General features: G+C 40.7%; 4 protein-coding genes across 11 annotated transcripts; 3 read left to right on the top strand and 1 right to left on the bottom strand.

The window, feature by feature from the left end:
- The first annotated feature begins 21 nt into the window (after window positions 1-21).
- acyp1 (acylphosphatase 1, erythrocyte (common) type) lies at window positions 22-1,427 on the top strand. 4 transcript variants are annotated; one of them, XM_036962917.1, is made up of 3 exons: window positions 22-113; window positions 541-630; window positions 998-1,427. In XM_036962917.1, exons 2-3 carry the CDS (start codon window positions 550-552, stop codon window positions 1,214-1,216), a joined length of 300 nt encoding a protein of 99 aa, XP_036818812.1. In that variant the 5' UTR covers window positions 22-113; window positions 541-549; the 3' UTR covers window positions 1,217-1,427. The 4 variants fall into 4 exon arrangements, with proteins under 4 accessions (XP_036818812.1, XP_036818813.1, XP_036818814.1 ...); XM_036962918.1 differs by having other exon boundaries at window positions 55-113; window positions 545-630; XM_036962919.1 differs by lacking the exon at window positions 22-113 and adding an exon at window positions 126-321 and having other exon boundaries at window positions 545-630.
- Window positions 1,428-1,567: 140 nt separating this feature from the next.
- Window positions 1,568-7,816, top strand: mlh3 (mutL homolog 3 (E. coli)). Of its 4 annotated transcripts, none has more exons than XR_002470828.2 (12): window positions 1,568-4,575; window positions 4,763-4,864; window positions 4,980-5,056; window positions 5,235-5,339; window positions 5,453-5,537; window positions 5,624-5,692; window positions 5,871-5,979; window positions 6,176-6,335; window positions 6,445-6,468; window positions 6,637-6,681; window positions 6,791-6,939; window positions 7,359-7,816. XR_002470828.2 is itself a non-coding variant. In XM_021584843.2 (12 exons), exons 1-12 carry the CDS (start codon window positions 1,875-1,877, stop codon window positions 7,428-7,430), a joined length of 3,732 nt encoding a protein of 1,243 aa, XP_021440518.2. In that variant the 5' UTR covers window positions 1,568-1,874; the 3' UTR covers window positions 7,431-7,816. The 4 variants fall into 4 exon arrangements, 3 of the variants coding, with proteins under 3 accessions (XP_021440518.2, XP_021440517.2, XP_021440519.2); XM_021584843.2 differs by having other exon boundaries at window positions 6,637-6,715; XM_021584842.2 differs by having other exon boundaries at window positions 6,637-6,939.
- Window positions 7,480-20,395, bottom strand: tmeda (Transmembrane emp24 domain-containing protein 10). Its single transcript, NM_001160657.2, is given in 5 exon segments — window positions 7,480-8,027; window positions 8,208-8,334; window positions 10,852-10,925; window positions 18,859-18,979; window positions 20,186-20,395. Coding segments are annotated over 5 exon segments (621 nt in total). The 5' UTR covers window positions 20,363-20,395; the 3' UTR covers window positions 7,480-7,905.
- A 59-nt stretch (window positions 20,396-20,454) lies between these two features.
- Window positions 20,455-24,328, top strand: fosaa (v-fos FBJ murine osteosarcoma viral oncogene homolog Aa). 2 transcript variants are annotated; one of them, XM_021584845.2, is made up of 4 exons: window positions 20,455-21,586; window positions 22,305-22,532; window positions 22,851-22,958; window positions 23,073-24,328. In XM_021584845.2, the coding sequence occupies exons 1-4, from the start codon at window positions 21,446-21,448 to the stop codon at window positions 23,739-23,741; spliced, it is 1,146 nt and encodes a 381-aa protein (XP_021440520.1). In that variant the 5' UTR covers window positions 20,455-21,445; the 3' UTR covers window positions 23,742-24,328. The 2 variants fall into 2 exon arrangements, with proteins under 2 accessions (XP_021440520.1, XP_021440522.1); XM_021584847.2 differs by having other exon boundaries at window positions 21,471-21,586; window positions 22,354-22,532.
- The last annotated feature ends 311 nt before the right edge of the window (window positions 24,329-24,639 follow it).

Genomic DNA, 24,639 nt, shown 5'->3' with positions numbered 1-24,639 from the left:
TTCTGATTGGTGCAGTGCTGTCATCCGGAAGCATTGACCGGATGTTACGAAAAATAGCTGTCTGAATGAAAATCTCCAAACTGCCAAACCATTTTGGAGGAAGCTGAGCTAAGGTATGATTTAGTAAACTAGCTATATAAACAATGACAATATTATGCGCTTGTTCTAATTGCACTGATAAGGGGTAAATGAAGATCACAGGTTAGCAAGCTAGTTAGCTAGCTACAGTAATGAAAGTGGAGGCTAAACTAGCTTTGGGACACAACACAGGGAGTCTGTACCAAAGCTATGGCTAAGCATGCTGTTTTGGTGAAGCTGTATGTAAGTAACCTAGTTACATCTGCAACTAGCTAACTACAATAAATAGGTAGTCTCTAGGCAGACCGCAATCTTCCCTAGGCCTGGGATGTCTGAGACTAATAAATAGGTATAACAAAGTAAAACAGCTAGATTGGCCAAACTATCTAGGTAGCTACTCGCATTTGTGTTGAATTGAACCCTTCAAAAATATTGATATAGATTTTTTTGCTTTTCATTAAGACAGCTGGGATGTCTACTGAAGAGATGATTTCAGTAGATTATGAAATATTTGGGAGAGTTCAAGGTGTATTTTTTCGAAAATACACTCAGGTAAGAATACAATACTAGGACATAAGCCATTATTATGATTTGTCATTTGAAAGTCATGTTTCATACCTATGCTTAGTAACACATGGTCAATTAGCAGGCTGACTGTCAGTCAGTAGATTGGACATACGCATACTTTCATTGCTACTCATTTATGTTTTCAGCTGTATGATGTGCTTCATTTAATTTCTTTGTCACTCAGTCATGCTAGCAGGAGTAAGCAGCCCTGGCCTGGAGGTCCTGGCCAAGACACATCAGGGGTTGTAGTGCTGAGCTGGAATAAAAAATATGTATACCTTGTGGCTCTTAAAGGAAGTACTCCTGAGTAATGATGACCTCTCCTTCTGCCATATTTGGTGGTGTTTTTCAGACAGAGGGGAAAAAGCTAGGTTTGGTCGGCTGGGTGCAGAACACAGAGGCAGGAACTGTGCAGGGGCAGCTTCAAGGTCCAAGCAACAAGGTGAGACAGATGCAGGATTGGCTGAAGTCCACTGGGAGCCCCAAGTCACAAATCATCAAAGCAGAGTTCAAGAATGAGAAGAACGTCAAGAGTTTGGATCACTCAACATTCAAAATAGTTCGCCCTTGAATTTATTTCATACACTATTACATTCCAAACTAACGTGTGAGATATACTTGTTATTTAAAATGAGGATTGTTTTGTTAGAGTTCTTGAAATGGAAAGCTTTAGAAATGTACTGTAAATAATTTAAACTTATTTCAATGTATGTTAGGCCTTAACTCTGAATTGTGTGTTAATGTGTAATATTTAAAATACAACTAAAATAAAATATTTAACACAATTTAATTGTATATTTCTTGCATGATGATTTAAGGCGTGTTTGATCTTGCTTCACACACTAAAATATTCAGTCCTCTAGGAACATGGTCTTTCATGCCTTCAGGGGGCAGTGTTTTCTCCTTAAACAGGGTAAGAAACCGGTGTGGCGCAAGCTACCATAGACTTCACAATGTAAACAGTCGCTGCTGGAATGAACATGTTTAGTAAAAATCGAGGATTTCGAGGCTTCCAAACGACTTAAAATCCAGACAGAGACTGCAGACGTTGGTCGTATCAATTTAAAACACCCACCCGCTGCCCGTACCTGTCACGTTAGCTAAATTGTCGGTTGGAAAGCACTAGTTTGAATCTTGGCTAGCTAACGTTAACAGGATAGCTAGCTAATGTTACACATCAGTGGCTCCTTGTTGTCCTTAGAAATTAACCAAGGTCTAACGTTATAAATATGATTAAGTGTTTGTCAAAAGAAGTTCAAGGTAAGCTTCGGTCTGGAATAGCAATATTTTCATTACAGCAGTGTCTTGAAGAGCTTATTCTGAACAGTATTGATGCTAGTGCAACATGCGTGGGTGTGAGGGTGGACATCGAAGCCTTCAAAGTGCAGGTTATAGACAATGGCTCAGGGATGGACATAGAGGATATGGAGTCTGTCGGAAACAGATACTTCACAAGCAAATGCAGTTCTTTAGAGGACCTAGATAATCTCAAATTCTATGGATTCAGAGGAGAAGCTGTTGCCAGCATTGCTAATCTCGCCATGCTGGTGGAGATATCATCCAGGACCAAAATGTCTGTGAAGACTCATGTGAAAGTCTTCAAGGATGGTAAAGGCTTGGACGTGTTTGAGGCTGAGACTACCCGCCCATCTGCAGGGACGACTGTTGTTATTTGTAACTTCTTCCACAACATGCCAGTGAGGAGAAACAGGATGGATAGCGTGCTGGAGTTTGAACGGATCAGGCAGAGAGTGGAGGCCATTTCACTCATTCACCCCTCTGTCTCTTTCACACTGAAGAATGACTGCACAGGGACCATGGTGGTGCAGCTCTCCAAAGCCCGAAACACTTACTACAGGTTTGTTCAGATCCATGGTTTAGGTAGGGCCCAAAAGCTTGGGGAAATCAACCACTCCCATGCACAGTTTGAAGCAAGCGGTTATGTAGGACGGGAAGGCCACTACAACAACACCTTACAGTTCCTCTATGTGAATGACAGGCTACTTCTCAAAACCCGCATCCACAAGCTGCTGAACCTTCTCCTACGCAAAGTAGGCAGTTCAAGTCGGCAGAATGACAGCCCTGGTACACCTCCTGCCATTAGGAGCCCAAAGCAGAGAAGAGGAGCTGAGCTACATGCAATGTATGTCATCAATATCATGTGCCACTACTCTGAGTATGACATATGCCTTGAGCCCGCCAAGACCCTGATTGAATTCAAAGACTGGGAAAGTATTCTGTTCTGCATAGAAGAGGCAGTGAAAGCATTCCTGACAAGAGAGAACTTGGTGAGTGAAATCTCCCCAGAGGATATCCAGGACTACATTTGTAAGAATGTGTTTAGTGGCCAAACAGCTAGCACAGACGGAGTTAAGGACTCCATTGGAAAAGGTGCCCAAACACACATGGAGGGTGTTACCCTGGAATGTAATGTTGGAAAGACCCTTGCATCTGAACTTGTTCATCGACGGCAGATAGAAGGCTCTGACAAGATGAATAGTGTTTATCAGACATGTGATGGAGTTGAATCAGAGCAGGGTGACAGAGTAGGAAAACTAAGGGACAAGGAGGTCCTTACGGGTTTTGAACAGGAACAAGAGTATAATACCACAAACCCACAATGTCGACCAAGCTCAGTAGATACAGACCAAGGTCTACAGTATGATTCAATTACAGATTCATCAGTTATGGACTCATCAGAGTCTTACAAGGAAGTTACGAAAGAGAATGAAAGCAATGAACATCTGAAATCTGCTATTTCTTGTCCTGAATCATCTCAGCATAGTCTTATCTTTAAGACAAAGGAAGAAAATCTGAAAATGAGTATAGAAGAAGGAACAGAGATGAAGGATAATGCAAGAGAGCATGTATCCCTCTCAAGATGCACTGTGAGAGCACCATGTACTCTCACTCAGGGAATCCAGTCAGAGATGGGCTCTATCAAACAGACACTACCTCAACCACAGGACACAGAACTGAATCCAGGTGGACACAGAAACATCTTTCTATCACATCCATACATTCATAGCAGTTTACCCTCTCAGAAATGTCTCTCCCACCAGAGTAGAAAAGGGCTAGCGTTAGAATCTAGAGAGAAACTTGCAACAAAACGAAAATGGCCTATGGTGGAGGGCCCAGGCCATCTTCACGTTTACAACAAAGAAAGTAAGGACCTTCCCACTGGCATCCCTTCAAAGATTTCTACGTTCATGTCATGTCAAAAGCTGGCTTTATATAAAGAGGTTGGATCTCTGGACAGGTTCAGAAGAATATACGGGAAGCTTACCAAATCCAATCCAGTTCCTGTCGACGTTAATAGCAATTATTTAGCAATTGATGCCACAGCTTCCCAGACCGAACACTTGGTTATGAATGCCAAGGCTGTTTTGCCCTATCTTGAAGCGGATCAAGAAAGGGATGTCACAGAGTCACGTCTGGATCTGATGAAAGACCACAAAAGCCCGTTAACACTCTCCATGTTCACCAAACTCAAATATCTCTCAGCTCGGAGCAGTGAAATATCTTTGGCTACCAAACTCTCTCATTTAAAACACCAAAGGACAGAGGTTGCAACCAGTGCATTTGTACATCCACCAGAGACCACTTCAAATGAGGATATATGTCCCCAGGACACTGTAGAAAACAATGCTATTCTAGACATCAATAATGGAGAACAACACAATAACACTGGCCGGAATCGTGACTTCATCCCGGGCTGCAGTACAAATCCTCTGCCAGATGAAAAGGAAGCGAACAATGTCACAGCATCATGTGATTGGCTGCATCACTATGACGACACTGTGGGGAAGCTGGTCTACATCAACAAAGTGACAGGACTCAGTAAATATGAAGCACCCTCTGCTGAAGAGACACAAGTGTCTTGCACGTCAGATGTCACCAACATGGCAATCAGTGTCATCTCCAAAAAAGGTAAGAACTTTTATCATGTGTTTATCATATCTGTCTAACACGTACTTTTAAAGTTTAGACCATTATATTGTTTGGATCAAGTTTGACAGTAGCAAGCTATGTATGAAAAGTATATTTAAGGATGTATGTTTGACTATGAGTGCTTGTGTTAGTGTTTACTACCTGGCTTTCCTTCCTTCCCCTGCAGGGATTGAGTACAGGTGTTACCCATTTCAAATGGATCTAGTCTTGCCCTTCCTTCCCAAATCCAAATCAGGGAGAGTTCTTAGTTCAGGGCCTGACAATAGAGGTACAATGGAGGTTTCTGGCAAAAATGTAGATCAGAATGCTGCAGTAGACTAATGTGTGTGTATTATTAACCTATTTTTTATATTCTTGTGAAATCTTATTATTTTTTATTGAAGATGGCATTCAGGACTCTAATTCACTGTCCTCCCTGTACTCTGAGTGGACTAACCCTGTGTTTGCACGACCTCCTATGGTAAGCCAAATTCTCTCGTTTCACTCCAGAATGTACAAATAGACTACCTGCCTCAGTCCAGAAATGAAATACAATTACATTATTTAGGAACTTTATTTTCACATGTAGAAATTGTGGGTTGTCTTGACTTCCCTTTAAAGAACATTATTGCTTATTTCAACAACCCATGACTTGCCAGGTTGGTGTGGACATATCAAGTGTGCAAGCTGAAGGACTGGCTGTGAAGATCCATAACATCCTCTTTCCATACCGCTTCTCCAAGGACATGATTCACTCAATGAAGGCAAATATCTCATTACCCTTTGATTCACATGATAGTGTGTTGATACAGTGGCTTTATTTCCCATCATGAAGTGATTTCTAACACTAGCTAAATATTTCTCTCTTACCTTCTAGGTTATTCATCAAGTGGATAAGAAGTTTCTTGCATGTCTTATCAACACACAAGACCAAGAGCCTGTGGCCTGCAGCGAAACTGATGGTACAGAGATGGTGTCAGTTTAAACAGTTTTCCAGTTTTAAGTCATCCATTTTTCTTTCTAAGTGATCACACCTTTTGAATTTCAGGGAACCTTTTAGTGTTAGTGGATCAACACGCTGCGCATGAGAGAGTTCGTCTTGAGAATCTAGTTGCAGGTAAGATCACCCCACCCTGAAGTGGATGCTATGCAGTTACAAAGACAATGCTGAAATACTCTGTAACAACATGTTGATACAGTGTTGTTACTGTAGTAATTACAGCATTACCAAGTAGGAATACGAGCAATTGGTGTAAAGTGTAACCGCCCATTCTGTTATGTATGCAATGATGCAGATTCGTACGAGGATGATCCAGAGACACCGGGGGAGAGACGGCTATGCTCATCCACTGTAGCCCCACCACTGGAGGTCAGCGTGACAGAGGAGGAGCTGAGGCTGCTCAGGTCAGTGCTTAGCTGCCTCTAAGACAAGCGGTCAGAGGAACTCTGTTGACCATCCAAGCAAGATGTAGTGAATGGTTTTCCCAGCTGTTAAGTGGAGACAATTGTCTCAACCACTTAATTAGGAGTGAGGGTTTATAGTGGTGATGGCACAGCTTCTGCTCTGATGAAATGGATTAGGGGGTGTTCCTTTCGATAGGTCCTGCCGGCCATCCTTCAGGGGCCTGGGTCTGGAGATGCAGTTCTCGCAGATAGGAGATCCCCAGGTCCTGGTGGGGAAGGTGCCAATGTGTTTCACAGAGAAGGAGAGCAATGAACTCCGCCGGGGGAGGCGTTCCATCATCAAGCCCATAGTGGAGGTGAGAATTATACCACCTCAGCAAAATCATTATACCCTGTAATATTTCCTTATTGATTCAATTATCACCTCATTCCTATTCATTTCCACCTCATGCAACTGCCCTCCAGGAGTACCTTCAAGAGCAGATTGAGGTGAGCATGAGTGCTGTCTGTGTACTCTTCCAAAATCTTTAGTTAAAAGGAGAATAGTTTTCCATGCTGTCTTGTTTGAAAAAACAATCAATAGGATGAATAATGTCAAATAATTTGTGAGAGTTCATTTCTATTGATCTATTTTGTGTGTTATTCCTTTCATCTCAGTTACTGCGTTCAACTGGCAGAGTGCGAGGGACATTGCCTCTTACGGTACTTAAAGTCCTCGCCTCCCTTGCATGTCATGGTGAGTGTTATTTTCTAATTCAGTGGTCATACTGTACTTTGTATACGTTTCTCATTAGTGTCATGGCCCAAACAGGTGCAATCAAATTCAATGACCGCCTCAGTAAGGAGGAGTGTTGCAGCCTGGTAGGCGCTCTATCTTCATGCCAGCTGCCCTTCCAGTGTGCCCATGGCCGCCCATCCATCGCCCCGCTGGTAGACGTCCTTCACTTGAATGACCAAGAGGTACCACTATAGACATGCACTGATTTAAGGATCAGCTTAAAGGAAAGCTCCACCCCACAAAAAATGTGGGTATTTGTTGATATATTTCCAAAATGTTTTGCATGTCAGCAATCAAGTTTAAGACAACTTTTAAAATAGGTGGTATGCCGTATTTTGAAAGTTAATCTTCAACTTGGTTGCTGACATGCAAAACATTTCAGGACTATAATCAATGGAGTAATGAAACATACCAAAATAGTTTGTGTGGAATTTTACTTGAACTGTTTCATTTGTAATTAGGGTCCCCATTAGCTAACCTTCCTGGGGTCCAACACATTACAAATCAATACTTCAAACATGTCACTACAGATATTAACAAAATACTAATTAGTCTTGCTCCACAATCAGAATTTGCTAAACAATATTCTTGTTTTTCACAGGAACCACCTAGACCAAACCTCAGAAAACTGAGAAGAATGTACAAAGCCTGGGAACTTTATGGAAATAGATAAGTGTGCCAACATTGTCAAATGATAAAAGATTCATTTAAAAACAGGATTTCCCTCATTAAATGAGACATTTATTGTAATTACTATTAATCTTTTAATGCCGTATAGTCTTTATAGCTATATGAAAGACACCCAGAGTGAAAGCCTTCTTAATCAAAAACACAACCATGTACCTGACATACTGGGGACACTTTATTTTTGCATAACAATAGCTGAATGTGTGATGGGAGGCTTTGTGCACTCACTAAAAATGTGTGTTTATTTTCATGCAATATTGCATGAATAAATCTCAAACCAATGTATCCATGTATTTCTAATCAAAACAGTGCCTGAGATGAGGCTAGTAAAAAACTGAAGTTGACAGAAGACTGAAATAAATTAAAATTGTATAGGGGGGCTACTACCCAACTTTTTCTCTCTCAAATTGCACACCATTTCCCCAAACGTCCTCAACATGGTCCCCGCTTCGTAGATGGCTTTATTCAATCAGTTTCTTCGCCTTGAAGAAACGCCGTAGGTAGAAGACCTGCCACGTTGCCAGCCCAATTAGACAGCACATGGAGAAGATACTGAAGTACAAGACACGTATGTTGGTGGATTCTGCAATGTGAGGGAAAATCTATTTAACCAAGTAACGTGTCGGTTTAAATAAACTAAGGTTTTACTATTTTCACAAGACCAGGAAAAAAAGATTGAGAACATGAAAGACACTGAACATTTTCTGGTTGAGTGAAAGCATGTTGCTTTGCACCCGTTTGTTTTTTTCCATATAGCACTTACCATTTGTGTCCCTCATTTCCTCTTCACGCTTCTTCATGTAGGCAAAGTCATTCACAATGGACTCCGACAAGTCTTCGAGGCGTCTTAGTTCAACTTCTAGGGGCTTTAGCTTCTCAACTTTTGCAATCTAAAAAGAGCAGAAGAATTAAAGTTGAACATACTGTGTCACAGATGGACATGAGTATTCTCTCTTCCACCGAAACATTGCACCATACAGAATAAAGCCCAGATTGACCACTGGATGTCCTTAGTCACATTTAATAGTGTAGGAAATGGTGTGAAAATGTTAGTGTATGACACTTGTATTGCGGAGTGGATAAAGAGCTGTGGGAGCATGCTTTCAGAAATGTAGTTGAGAGAAAGTTAGTCTTAGGGTGTATTCACACTCGGTCCCCTTTCAGACAATTTTTTTGTTAAGGTAGTGCAGTTCTTAATTTTTGTGCAGTGTGAACACTCCAAATGAACTCAGAACCCTCAAGAGCCCCTGAACTGAACTGAGACCATCTCGAGAGGTGGTCTGGTTTGGTTCGCTTTAAGGCAATGTGAACAGAAGGCTCCCCAGGGTCACTTGTCATTATTTCCAGACCATACACTAGACTACTGCAACACTGTTTCTCCTGCCATAACCCCTCACATTTGTGCCACAAAAGAGAGATGTTCAGATTCGTGGAGGGAAAGAAAACATGCTGTTTTTGGATATTGAATAGCAATTGTCAAGGATGCACAGACATTACAAAATGTGTGTGGAGTTTTGTACGGACACGATATTCAGATTATTTGTTTGCAATACAAGATCTATAGGCTAAGAGATTCATGAATTGTTTATTTGAAAGTGGGGCTTGAATAATGTGAGAAGACAACATATTCAGTGAATCAATGCTAGCTCTTGGTGTACAATTTGCAGTTCTATTTATTCTGTTACCAATAATACTTACATGTTAAATTACAATTATAATCAGAAGTTAATATTAACTAAATACAATCTATTAGCGTCAAATGTGAGTAGGTACAGTACCAATCAGAAGTTGACACCTACTCATTCCAGGGTTTTCATTTGTACTATTCTACATTCTAGAATAGTGAAGCCATCAAAATGTTATGTTATGATAAAATATGGAATTGTGTAGTAATCAAAATATATTTTGAGATTCTTCCAAGTAGTCACCCTTTGCACACTCTCAACCAGCTTCATAAGGAATGCTTTTCCAACCGTCTTGAATGATTTCCCATACATGCTGAGCACTTGTTGGCTGATTTTCCTTCACTCTACAGCCCAACTATTCCCAAACCATCTCAATTGGGTTGGCATCAGGTGATTGTGGAGGCCAGGTCATCTGATGCAGCACTCCATCACGCTTGGTCAAATAGCCCTTACACAGCCTGGAGGTGTGTTTTGGGTCATTGTCCTGTTGACAAACAAATGATAGTCCCACTAAGCGCAAACCAGATGAGATGGCGTATCGTTGCAGAATGCTGTGGTAGCCATGCTGGTTAAGTGTGGCTTGAATTATAAATAAATCACTGACAGTGTCACCGGCAAAGCACCATCACCCCACCTCCAGACTCCATGAGTCTCACAAAGACACAATTTGGACAGATTTCCACCGGTCTAATGTCCATTGCTCATGTTTCTTGGCCCAAGCAAGTCTTCTTATTGGTGTCCTTTAGTAGCAATTTGACCATGAAGGCCTAATGCACGCAGTCACCTCTGAACAGTTGATGTGTCTGTTACATGAACTCTTTGGGCTGCAATTTCTGGAGGCTGGTAACTCTAATGAACTTATCTTCTGCAGCAGAGGTAACTCTGGGTCTTCCTTTCCTGTGGCGGCCCTCATGAGACAGTTTCATTCATAGCACTTCATGGTTTTGCAACTGCACTTTTTCAGAATTGACTGACCTTCATATCTTAAAGTAATGGACTGTCATTTCTCTTTGTTGGTTGAGCTGCTCTTGCCATAATATGGACTTGGTATTTTACCAAATAGGGCTATCTTCTGTATAATACCCCACAAATTCACTTATGAAAAAGCACAGCTGTTAATTGAAATGCATTCCAGAGTGTGCAAAGCTGTCAAGGCAAAGGGTGGCTACTTTGTAGACTAAATATATTTTGATTTGTTTAACACTGGTACACTGGTTACTGTACAATTCCTTTTGTTATTTCATAGTTTTGATGGCTTCACCATTATTCTAGAATGTAGAAAATAGTAAAAAATAAATACAAATCCTGGAATGAGTAGGTGTGTCCAAACTTGAGACTGGTACTGTACATCGTTCTGATGGAATGGCTTATAGTTTGGGTTTTTACAGAGTGCATTTGAGTAAATGTTCAAAGGTCTTGGTTCCTTAACATAGCAATGTGAATGCAAAGAGAACTCGGACCACAAAATAGAATAGGTGAAGTAAACTGGCAAAAGAGTTGAGTCCTCATTCAAAGGCAAGAGCAGTGTGAATACAAAGAACTGAGTTCTTTCGCTTTTTATTTCATTTTTTAAAACTCCAGTGTTCACTTTAGAGGACTGTGAAAGGAACCTTAACCATCATTGACATTATACATATATATTTTTTTTCATGTTGACTCATGGTCACACCAAATCTGATCCAGATGCACCTGGAGAAAGGCTGATGGGCAGTTGGTACTTACCTCTTCATAATTCTTTGCCTCCACACCATGCTTCATGTCTAAATTGACCAGCTGGTCTGTGACCCTCCCAGTACCTAGACCCCAAAATGAAAAGACTTATTGTACAGGGGCCAAACATTCCAGGAAATGACTATTCCCTGCTTCTAAATCCTGCCCAGTCTACTTTGGCTTAATCATATATTCTCTTAACCCTTGAAGCAAGGCTTGACATGAACTTTTTTAGCCACTTGTCTCCATGCAAATAAAATAAAAATAAGACTATACATTTGGCTCGCATGCTATGGGATGGATGAGAGGAATTGTGACATTGACAAAATATACTTAGGATATTCAAAAATATTTGTCTCCACTATTTCACGCTGTGGCACGAAAGATGTGTAGTGGCCTAGGCCTATCTGTGTGTGCCTAAGCGTGCAGCTGGAGCGAGTGACAGTCAACGAGCCGAGCTGGCTGTGCGTCTTGCGATTGGTTGTAAATCATCATGGGTTGCAGAGCAACTCTGCTGTCCTCAGCAGGGGCGTAGGCCTAGGTGGGCTAAATCAGATTGAGCACTTGTTCCAAACTGGACATCGTCTTTTTACCTAAGCACAGTAGCCTACTTGAAAGAGCGCACCGGAATTGAGTACCATCACCTCAAATGGTTAACTGCTGGAGTTCCTGCACCTCCTATACAATATTAGCTCCAAAAAATATATAGGAGTTCTTGCACCTAAATATAAAATGATACCGGTACCCAAAATGAGTACCTGCACCTATTTCAGTCTAGCACTGGCCTGAACATGCATACACCATCAGATGGAATTCATAGCAAGCAGTAGGGAGGGGTTGGGAAAACTAAAGGGATATTGATCTTAATAATACATTATTTGGCAGATGCCTTTCAGGACACTCAAGGACGTTATACATAAAATCAATTGTATTTAGGCCAATGTAATGCTTGATTATTTACTGGGGGGAAAACCTAATGAAATGTTAATTATATTCAATTCAGTTCATCAATTTCTAAACAATGGGCAGGTTCTGGCACATCACTTCGCACTGATACCGTGTGTAGGCTACCTACGGTTAGCTAGCTAAGACAAGTAAAATGGCCAAACTAAGCTCACAGTAAAAAATAAAAAAAAATGGAAGAGACCATGTATAGAAGAGGATGTTGGAGCATTTGCCAAGTTATTTGATATCAGTGATTTCCCCATGAAGGGCCTCCAGTCCCCCCTACTGATTGCATTGATCTAATCGAGGGACTTAGTGGCAGTACATTCAGAGACAATGATCAGCACTACAAAGCTGTTATTCAACACTTCGACTCGCACTCTACCTCCCTCCGCTGACACATCACCATCAGTCCAGTGAAATAAACGTGTTATTTAACATTTCTATTCCGATGTGCCTCGCAAGTAATAGGCTACAACACCTGACCTCTGACCAGTGTTATATAGCCTAGCTTCAGACTGTCGTTTTTAAATATAAAGGGACCCCCGCAGTTTGGGAACCTAGACTATTGATCATACATACATTGTAGGTGCACTTTATCTCCCGCGCCCAGCAGATAATTGCATTTCGACTCAAGCGATCGACTAAGAAAAGATTGGTGAGCACTATTCTAGTCTATACAGGCTATCAATGCCTATTGTGATTATTACTGTTATAACAGGGCATTTTGTTCTAGTCTCCTAATTATAAGCCTACAGTTTGTAGGTCTGTGAGTTGCATGTTAAATTAATTTACATAGGCCTACAAGATTAGTGCATTCATGTAAATAAGGTATCTTATTTTCAATACATTTGTAAATGTAAACCTGTTTTCACATTGTCATTATCGGGTATTGTGTGTAGATTGAGGGGAAAATAAATGTAATCCATTTTAAAATAAGGCTAACGTGAGATGGTTTGTTGTTTGCGATCAATTACAGAAAGGTATTAGGTAAGCTTTCATGATGAGTGCCAAAATTGTGTACCAGAATTTTTTGGGCTGGCCCTGCCATCAACAGATTTGCCTACGCCACTGGTCCATTAAACTGATTTGCATTTTTTGCAAATATGAAAAAATATGCAAAATATGAAATAAATCATACTATTATTGACATTTCACATTAAAATAAAAAGGGGTGATCCTAACTGACCTAAAAACAGGGAATTTTTACTAGGATTAAATGTCAGGAATTGTGAAAAACTGAGTTTAAATGTATTTGGCTAAGGTGTATGTAAACTTCCGACTTCAACTGTATATGCATTGTAGGTAGATTGCACAATGCTAGAATAATATGGAAATAGGTCAAGGCTAACTACGCATAATTTCTTTCATAAACTTTCCTCAGCTCATTCTATTTTTACATCATTGTATTGTTTGCTCAATTTCACTTCTTGTGGCCTAAAATATTTCTCATTAAAAATACACCTGAATGAGAATAGCATAGATTACGACATTCATAATTATTCCAATTTAAAAGCGGCAACTTTAGGACATTAAACACTATTGGAATAGTTTTAAAAATACACTTCATAACTTTAATTTGTCTTAATACTTATGATATTTCAGTTAGTAGGGTTAAGCTTTTGGATGTTTGGTTCGCAACGTCAAGAAGGGATTTTTATTCCCGGTCTCGCATTAATCATTCCTGTCTTACAATGCTTTGCTCAACTAATGTTTGTTGAAATGTCTCATTAGATATTTATATCTTGCTATTGTTCTGCAAAGAAAAAGCCATATTTGACTTTTTTGGCCAGTCTGAGATATGGCTTTTTCTTTGCAACTCTGCCTAGAAGGCCAGCATCCCGGAGTAGCCTCTTCACTGTTGACGTTGAGACAGGTGTTTTGTAGGTATTATTTAATGAAGTTACCAGTTGAGGACTTGTGATGCATCCGTTTCTCAAACTAGACACTAATGTACTTGTCCTCTTGCTCAGTTGTGCACCGGGGCCTCCCACTCTTTCTATTCTGGTTAGAGCCAGTTTGTGCTGTTCTGTGAAGGGAGTAGGTCACTGCATTGTACGAGATCTTCAGTTTCTTACATGGAATAACATTCTTTTCTCAAAACAGGAATAGACTGACAAGTTTCAGAAGAAAGTTCTTTGTTTCTGGCCATTTTGAGCCTATAATCGTACCCACAAATCCTGATGCTCCAGATACTCAACTGGTCTAAAGAAGGCCAGTTTTATTGCTTCTTTAAATCAGAACAGTTTTCAGCTGTGCTAACAATTGCAAAACAGTTTTCTAATGATCAATTACCCTTTTAAAATGAGAAACTTGGAATTAGCTAATACAATGTGCCATTGGAACACACGAGTGATGGTTGCTGATCATGGGCTTCTGTATGCCCATGTAGATATTCCATTCAAAATCAGCCGTTTCCAGCTACAATAGTCATTACAATGTACAGTCGTGGCCATTGTTCTTCCTCTGTTGACCATGGTTACCTGCAAGGAAACACGTGCCGTCATCATTGCTTTGCAAAAAAATCATTGCTTTGCAAAATCAACCATTTATCGGATCATCAAGAACTTCAAGGAGAGCGGTTCAATTGTTGTGAAGAATGCTTCAGGGCGCCCAAGAAAGTCCAGCAAGAGCCAGGACCATCTCCTAAAGTTGATTCAGCTGTGGGATCGGGGCACCACCAGTACAGACCTTGCTCAGGAATGGCAGCAGGCAGGTGTGAGTGCATCTGCACGCACAGTGAGGCGAAGACTTTTGGAGGATGGCCTGGTGTCAAGAAGGGCAGCAAAGAAGCCACTTCTCTCCAGGAAAAACATCAGGGACAGACTGATATTCTGCAAAAGGTACAGGGATTGGACTGCTGAGGACTGGGGTAAAGTCATTTTCGCTGATGAATCCCCTTTCCGATTGTTTGGCGCACCCAGAAAAAAGTTTGTCCGGAAAAGACAAGGTGAGCGCTACCATCAGTCCTGTGTCATGCCAACAGTAAAGCATCCTGAGACCATTCATGTGTGGGGTTGCTTCTCAGCCAAGGGAGTGGGCTCACTCAAAATGTTGCCTAAGAACACAGCCATGAATAAAGATTTGTACCAACATCTTCCGAGAGCAACTTCTCCCAACCATCCAGGAACAGTTTGACGAACAATGCCTTTTCCAGCATGATGGAGCACATTGCCATAAGGCAAAGGTGATAAAGTGGCTCGGGGAACAAAACATTGATATTTGGGGTCCATGGTAGAGGTCGACCGATTATGATTTTTCAACGGCGATACCGATTATTGGAGGACCAAAAAAGCCGATACCGATTAATCGGCCGATTTAAAAAAATAAAATAAAAAGTGTAATAATGACAATTACAACAATACTGAATTAACACTTATTTTAACGTAATATAATACATCAATAAATAATGCAAAAACAAAGTGTTGGAGAAAGCTTTCTTACATGGCACATATTGCACTAACGTTTAAGTTCCTTGCTCAGAACAAATGAAAGCTGGTGGTTCCTTTTAACATGAGTTTTCAATATTCCCAGGTAAGAAGTTTTAGGTTGTAGTTATTATAGGAATTATAGGACTATTTCCCTCTATACCATTTGTATTTCATTAACCTTTGGATGTTCTTATAGGCACTTTAGTATTGCCAGTGTAACAGTATAGCTTCCGTCCCTCTCCTCGCTCCTCCCTGGGCTCGAACCAGGAACACAATGACAACAGCCACCCTCGAAGCACAAAAGCCGCGGCCCTTGCAGAGCAAGGGGAACAACCACTCCAAGTCTGAGTGAGTGACGTTTGAAACGCTATTAGCGCGCACCCCGCTAACTAGCTTGCCATTTCACTTCGGTTACACCAGCCTCATCTCGGGAGTTGATTGGCTTGAAGCCATAAACAGGGCAATGCTTGACGCACAACAAAGAGCTGCTGGCAAAACGCACGAAAGTACTGTTTGAATGAATGCTTACGAGCCTGTTGCTGCCTACCACCGCTCAGTCAGATACTTATATGCTTGTTTGCTCAGTCAGATTATATGCAACGCAGGACAAGCTAGATAAACTAGTGATTATGATTGATTGATTGTTTTTTATAAGATAAGTTTAATGCTAGCTAGCAACTTACCTTGGCTTACTGCATTCGCGTAACAGGCAGTCTCCTCGTGGAGTGCAACGAGAGGCAGGTGGTTATAGTTTTGGACTAGTTAACTGTACGTTTGAAAGATTGGATCCCCCGAGCTGACAAGGTGAAAATCTGTCTTTCTGTCCCTGAACGAGGCATTTAACCCACTGTTCGTTCTTAGGCCGTCATTGAAAATAAGAATTGGTTCTTAACGGACTTGCCTAGTTAAATAAAGATTAAATAAAGGTGTAAAAATCTAAATCTGCCAAATCGGTGTCAAAAATGCCGATTGTTATGATAACTTGAAATCGGCCCTAATTAATTGGCCATTCCGATTAATCGGTCAACCTCTAGTCCATGGCCAGGAAACTCCCCAGACCTTAATCCCATTGAGAACTTGTGGTCAATCCTCAATAGGAAGGTAGACAAACAAAAACCCACAAATTCTGACAAACTCCAAGCATTGATTATGCAAGAATGGGCTGCCATCAGTCAGGATGTGGCCCAGAAGTTAATTGACAGCATGCCAGGGCGGATTGCAGAGGTCTTGAAAAAGGGACAACACTGCAAATATTTACTTTTAGCATCAACTTCATGTAATTGTTAATAAAAGCCTTTGACACTTATGAAATGCTTGTAATTATATTCCATAGTAACATCTAACAAAAATATCTAGACACTGAAGCAGCAAACTTTGTGGAAATGAATATGTAATTCTCAAAACTTTTGGCCACGACTGTATTTCTGATCAATTTGATATTTTAAAATGGACAGAAAATGTTATTTTCTTTCAAAAACAAGGACATTTCTAAGTGACCCCAAACGTTTGAACGATATATATATATATATATATATATACACAGTGCCTTGCGAAAGTATTCGGCCCCCTTGAACTTTGCGACCTTTTGCCACATTTCAGGCTTCAAACATAAAGAAATAAAACTGTATTTTTTTGTGAAGAATCAACAACAAGTGGGACACAATCATGAAGTGGAACGACATTTATTGGATAATTTTGCACGCCCAATTTTTCAGTTTTTGATTTGTTAAAAAAGTTTGAAATATCCAATAAATGTCGTTCCACTTCATGATTGTGTCCCACTTGTTGATTCTTCACAAAAAAATACAGTTTTATATCTTTATGTTTGAAGCCTGAAATGTGGCAAAAGGTCGCAAAGTTCAAGGGGGCCGAATACTTTCGCAAGGCACTGTACATACACACACACAGTAGGCAAAAAAGTATTTAGTCAGCCACCAATTGTGCAAGTTCTCCCACTTAAGATGAGAGAGGCCTGTAATTTTCATCATAGGTACACTTCAACTATGACAGACAAAATGAGAAAATAAAATCCAGAAAATCACATCGTAGGATTTTTTATGAATTTATTTGCAAATTATGGTGGGAAATAAGTATTTCGTCAATAACAAAAGTTTATCTCAATACTTTGTTATATACCCTTTGTTGGCAATGACAGAGGTCAAACGTTTTCTTTAAGTCTTCACAAGGTTTTCACACACTGTTGCTGGTATTTTGGCACATTCCTCCATGCAGATCTCCTCTAGAGCAGTGATGTTTTGGGGCTGTTGCTGGGCAACACGGACTTTCAACTCCCTCCAAAGATTTTCTATGGGGTTGAGATCTGGAGACTGGCTAGGCCACTCCAGGACCTTGAAATGCTTCTTAAGAAGCCACTCCTTCGTTGCCCGGGCGGTGTGATCATTGTCATGCTGAAAGACCCAGTCACGTTTCATCTTCATTGCCCTTGCTGATCGAAGGAGGTTTTCACTCAAAATCTCACGATAAATGGCCCCATTCATTCTTTCCTTTACACGGATCAGTCGTCCTGGTCCTTTTGCAGAAAAACAGCCCCAAAGCATGACGTTTCCACCCCCATGCTTCACAGTAGGTATGGTGTTCTTTGGATGCAACTCAGCATTCTTTGTCCTCCAAACACGAAGAGTTGAGTTTTTACCAAAAAGTTATATTTTGGTTTCATCTGACATTCTCCCAATCTTCTTCTGGATCATCCAAATGCTCTCTAGCAAACTTCAGACGGGCCTGGACATGTACTGGCTTAAGCAGGGGGACACGTCTGGCACTGCAGGATTTGAGTCACTGGCAGCATAAGGGGGTTACTGATGGTAGGCTTTGTTACTTTGGTCCCAGCTCTCTGCAGGTAATTCACTAGGCCCCCCCCCGTGTGGTTCTGGGATTTTTGCTCACCGTTCTTGTGATCATTTTGACCCCATGGGGTGAGATCTTGCGTGGAGCCCCAGATCGAGGGAGATTATCAGGGGTCTTGTATGTCTTCCATTTCCTAATAATTGCTCCCACAGTTTATTTCTTCAAACCAAGCTGCTTACCTATTGCAGATTCAGTCTTCCCAGCCTGGTGCAGGTCTACAATTTTGTTTCTGGTGTCCTTTGACAGCTCTTTGGTCTTGGCCATAGTGGAGTTTGGAGTGTGACTGTTTGAGGTTGTGGACAGGTGTCTTTTATACTGATAACAAGTTCAAACAGGTGCCATTAATACAGGTAACGAGTGGAGGACAGAGGAGCCTCTTAAATAAGAAGTTACAGGTCTGTGAGAGACAGAAATCTTGCTTGTTTGTAGGTGACCAAATACTTATTTTCCACCATAATTTGCAAATAAATTCATTAAAAATCCTACAATGTGATTTTCTGGATTTTTTTCCTCTCATTTTGTCTGTCATAGTTAAAGCGTACCTATGATGAAAATTACAGGCCTCTCATCTTTTTAAGTGGGAGAACTTGCACAATTGGTGGCTGACTAAATACTTTTTTGCCCCACTGTATATTCTGGGTTGTTTTACTTATTTTTTTTACTTGCCCCGTACAAAGCGGACAAGCCTTAAGGTCGAACCCTGCTGGCTTTACACTTAAACGACCCGTGCCCATTGCTATGTTTAGAATATATCTGTGACATGGTTAAACATACTCACCTAGGGGGGATTTGCTTTCGAAGCAAACCTCAAACATATCATAGTCCTCTGTTGTAAAGGCAAACTTCCCCTTTGAAGCATCCTCCTTGGAGTACAAGATGTGACCTGATGAATCTGTAATCTGAAATGGAAAATAATTAAAACACATTGTTGGTACTTTTTTGACCCAGATACACTAGACATGCATGAATCAAAATAAACTAGCTAGCTACTTGTTCATTTTTATAACATACACTACATGACCAAAAGTATGTAGACACCTGCTCGACGAACATCTCATTCCAAAATCACGGGCATTAATATGCTGCTATAATAGCCTCCCCTCTTCTGTGAAGGTTTTCCACTAGATGTTGGAACAATGCTGCGGGGACTTGCTTCCATTCAGTCATAAGAGCATTACTGAGGTCGGGCACAGATGTTGGGCGATTAGGCCTGGCTCGCAGTCTGCGTTCCAATTCATCCCAAAGGTGTTCGATGGGGTTGAGGTCAGGGCTCTGTGCAGGCCAGTCAGTTCTTCCACACTGATCCCGAACCAAACCATTTCTGTGTGGACCTTGCTTTGTACACAGGGGCATTGTCATGCCGCAACAGGAAAGTGCCTTCCTCAAACTGTTGGTTGAAAATAATCATCTAGAATGTAATTGTATGCTGTAGCGTTAATATTTCCCTTCACTGGAGCTAAGGGGCCTAGCACGAACCATGAAAAACAACCCCAGACCATTATTCCTCCTCCTCCACTAAACTTAACAGTTGGCACGATGCAGTCGGGCAGGTAGGTTCTCCTGGCATCCACCGAACCCAGATTTGTCCGTTGGACTGCCAGATGTTGAAGCTCCAGAGAACACGTTTCCACTGCTCCGTAGTCCAATGGTGGCGAGCTTTACACCACTCCAGGTTAGTCACTGAGCTCTTCAGTAAGGCCATTATACTGCCAATGTTTGTCTATGGAGATAGCATGGCTTTGTGCTCGATGTTATACACCGGTCCTCTCGTAGCTACATAATTAATACTATATTGATATTTTATTCAAGTCTTTTGCCGTACTCTGTTGAACCAAAATGACAACATTTTATTTAGCCAGCTGTACTGTACAGGTTCGATAGTCCATACATCGTATAGGTTAGCTAGATAACTTTAGCTATCTAGTCAGGTGGCCAGCTAATGCAAACAAACCTGCACAGAGACATTTTTTTATATTGGTATTGATAGTAGCTAAGTGATGCACATATTCGAGGCTTCCACGTCCAATAGTAATGCTAACATCAACTTGATTCCAAGGATTTGATACAGTCTAGCTAGCTAGTTCAGACCTAGCTAGCTATGTTACCTTGAGATTGTTTTTCGCATTTGGTTGTTCGCTAACTTCGTATTCGCCTGTGACCAGCACGTCTTTGTGGATCTCTTCCCGCAAACATTTTCTAAGATTTACCGGTAGATAGAACGTAATCGAAAAGGTAAAATCAAAAAGAACAGGAAAGGTAAGTAATAGAAAAAGTCTAGACATACTGTAGCTGGCTGTACGCTACAGTTAGTCGCCACCAAGCTATCTCGATTATATAAATATAGATGCTGCTCAGTTCCGGGTAAAGTCACGTGATCTCTTCGCTTCTCAGTACTTTTTGCAAGTGCAACGCGCGCGGGGTCATAATGATTTTAAAAAAATCACCATACAGTTTCTACTTAGTTTCCATTTAATTTTCAGCGACATGACATCGTTTTCTTTTAGTAATAATAAGTACTAAATACGTAAATGAAAATACAAATCATGTTCTTCAATGGTTACTGGTCGATCGAGCCGTAAAAAGGTTTTTGTTTAAAAAAATTATATGAAGAAAATATTTGATTTCTAGGACATCAGTGTCCTTATATGGAATGCATCCTTTGCGAGAATGGCGTACTCGTTATATTAATGGCGTAGTCTAATACTATACTGCCATTATATTATGTAATTAAACAAAATAAAAAATAGCTTTAGAACTAACACAACCAGATTTATCAGTTCTTGTGTGTAGATCATTTTAGTTGTAGTGGCCAATAATTATCCTGCTGCCTGATAAAACGTACATAACATTTACAATAATTCTAAGCAGTAACTATTGTGTATATTTCCAATGTCATATAGTGCGCTGTAAACCAATTCATTCAGATAGAGACAACTGCATTATATGGCCATTAAAATGTGCTGTTATTTTCACAAAATCAGTAGAGTCCGTGTGCCTGAATTTATGAATGGGCATGCTACACGCTACCCACTTCTCTCTGGTATTTGTTGGATAAATGCATGTGGAAAAAATACATTATATTTAACTTGGGGGAAATTACACATTTTAGCAACTCAGTCATATGACATTGAGCATTTGGCCAATGTTAAAAAATATGCTAAATGTGTGTTTCTTTGTCCTGTGGCTCCCCTCCATAGAGATGGTATAGCCTCCGTTCATTCATAAAAGTCTGGCAGACTATAAAAGGAGGGGCTTGCACACGAGTCTATCAGTTACCAGGTATAAACCTGGAATAGATGCAACTGAAGAAAAACTATATTTGACGAGCAAGCCGATTATTCTATTAGCTGAGGATATTTTAAGACATGTTTCTTAACTCTGAATTCGATTCAATGTCTCGCTGCAGCACAGAATCTCCTGTCGGGGACACCCTGATGTACTATCAGAAGACGCAAGATGACTCTTTCTCCACGTCCTCAGCTTCGCCGTCAGAGAGCAGTGCACAGGTATGAATGAATCAAGTGGTGATGTATGTGATGCAATGATAATAATATTCACACACAACGATGTCAACGACTATTAATTAAATGTGGGTGACTTTCATCATTTATCATTGTTAATCAATAGTATATTAATATAAATGTGTGTGAAATCAATAATCGGAAATCATTGATTTATTTATCGAGATTGTCAGCGTATGGGTGGGTAAGTGAGGTACATGATTTTACCATATAATTCATATTTATGTTATGAATACCTGTTTCCTATTCCAAAATCCAAGAGTGAAATATTGAAAATGCAATAACACGCCTGTGGATGAAAATTGGGTGTATTATTATTGTCAAGTCCTCAGGCCAAATATGTAGCGTGTCCATGCAGCGGTTCATTGAGAAAATAAATCCATTCCGGAGACTTCACAGCATCTCTGCGTCAGTGTTGACGTCAGTAGCAATGATAAAGTCAAATATTGGTTCGGGGAGACTATTTTTAGATGGCTAGTTATATTTTAAGAAAACCCATACATAGTTCATACATGCTATGACAATGCAGCATAAAGTCACAGACATCCCCAATACAAATGGGGTAATTACCTTATGTCTCTGTCATTAGAATAACATGTGTTTAGAATGACTGACTTGTTGTGCAGTAAAATAATTAAGGAAATTGTGATAAAAATCATTAGTGGTAAATTATTAATAACTGTGATAATATATAACTTTGCAGGAGCTCTGCCCAGACATGGATATACCAGCCACTTCATTTGTTCCAACAGTGACTGCAATTTCCACTACCCCAGATTTGCAGTGGATGGTCCAGCCGACTATTATAACATCTGTCTCCCCATCTCTGGGTAGCAAGCAAGCCAATGAAGTGCAGAGCTCTCGCCAGGCAACACCCAAAGTGGGCGGGAGCAGGGGAAAAAACACTGGCAGAAAGGGGAAAATCGAACAGGTTGGTTAGCGCTTTTCAGATTGCAAATAAAATGAAACACATTCACTTGTGTGAACATCTAAATCAATCTTCATTTCCAACAGTGCAGCAGCATTGCATGCTCCCCAAGAGCAGTGTATTTGGCTGTGTGCCAAGCTCAGGCAGTTCATTTATATTCAGGTCACAGTGAGTCTGCAACAACGGTCTATTTTTAGACGCATTGCAGAGAAAGATGCTTTTGCTACTATAGAAAGGGGGAACTGGCAATGGAAGTCTGAGATTTGGAGATTAAATGGCCAGATTATTCAAGGTGCAAGTGTTTTTCTCTGAATCTCACAGCTTTCTCCAGAGGAAGAAGAGAAGAAGAGGGTGAGGAGAGAGAGGAATAAAATGGCTGCAGCCAAGTGTCGCAACAGACGGAGGGAACTCACTGATACACTGCAAGCTGTAAGTTAACCCTTGGACATCATGCTAATCACAGTACCATCATTTTAAACAGTAATCTACAGTTATGATTGTTTACATTTGCTGTGTTCCTCATTTTGTTTTTGTTTTCCAAAGGAGACTGATCAGCTGGAGGAAGACAAAACAGCTCTGCAAATTGAGATAGCCAATCTCCTCAAAGAGAAAGAGAGGCTCGAAATTGTCCTTGCTACTCATAACCCTGTGTGCCAAATTGCAGAAGACCTGGACTCCATCTTCTTGGAGCCCAGTGGGTCTCCAGAGCTGCCCCCCAGCCCAGAAGGGAGTAAGCTCCATGAGGACAGTGCCCAGGAAGCCCCCTCGCTCCAGGACATGGACATTCCCAGTGACCCATCCACAGCCATCTCTGGGAACTCCAACATCCTACTCTGTGCCAGTGCTGAAGTAAACATCTGCGACCTTGAGCCCTCTTTGGACATGAAGGAGGGGCTCCTGGACAATCTGCTGCCCAGCATGGAGGAGAAAGTCCCTACAGAGACTGCCCGCTCTGTACCAGACATTGACCTGAGCGGTTCCCTTGGGGTTACGGACTGGGAAACCCTGTACAAATCTGTGTCTAACGACCTAGAGCCTCTGAGCACTCCTGTTGTGACCTCGACCCCCACCTGTAGCAGCTACTTGACCATTTTCACATTCTCCTGTCCCGAGCTCGACTCCTTTGGAGAGGGGTTTGACGGTCGCAAAAGTGGAGTGGGCAAGGCTGAATCTGTTGATATCCTCAAGTCTCCAACCCTGTTGGCCTTATAATGTAAGCATCAGGAGTTGATTGGTGGATCACTGCAGTTGGTATCCCCAGTTGTAATAAGATATCAGAGACTTGCTGTGGTGTCAGCACATCAGTTTGAGGATTACATCAATGAAATGTGTTACTTGACTAAGCAAGTATAAACTTCTTCCAGATACAATTGATGTAGCTAAAAGCACGGCTATACATTTTACAGATGGGGATGAAGTATGTTCTGGTTTTAACGCATGCCGAGGAATTCCAAATAATGTTCATTTATGTTTGATCTGGTAAACTGTATTGTGGAATTGACTGTATGGTTTTGTGCTTCAATGGGAATAGTATATCAATAGCAATGAATGTTGTGTTAAAGTAAACATCCATGTTCAGTACTCACATAGATACCTCAATGTCATCCACTGTGATTTGACCTCATTGTTACAATGTTTAGAGTTTTCCATGAAAACATCCAGTGCTATATCTATCAAGATGTAATTTATGATGATTTATTTTTTTACCTCAGATTTGGACTTGTTTGTCAAATAAAAAAAGTTAATGAGCATTGATTGCTTATTGATAAATATTCACATTAAATATTCATTCAAAGTGATGTTGGGTGCTTTTTTGATTGTTAAACATCACACATACCAGCTAGTGTTGCTCCATCGAGTTTCACAATTAATGCATTTCATAACATCTAGAAACAACCCGCATTGAATTTGATCTGGATGCTCCCCTTGTTTGTAGTTTCTCTTAATTGTTGTAGAAAAGATCTCTCTCTCTCTCTGTGTGTTTCTGTCTCTGGAAAAGAAGGTGAGAGTATTGATATAGGGAATTATTCAAACAAAAATGGCGTTTATAGGCATTAACGGCAGGTGTAAATTACACACGGAATCCCAATTGAGGTGCGTGGGCAGACGA

Source organism: Oncorhynchus mykiss, chromosome 25, assembly GCF_013265735.2.
Source record: "Oncorhynchus mykiss isolate Arlee chromosome 25, USDA_OmykA_1.1, whole genome shotgun sequence".
Classification (NCBI taxonomy): domain Eukaryota; kingdom Metazoa; phylum Chordata; class Actinopteri; order Salmoniformes; family Salmonidae; genus Oncorhynchus; species Oncorhynchus mykiss.
Note: the sequence above shows the minus strand (reverse complement) of the source record. Positions and strands in the feature narration are given on the sequence as shown.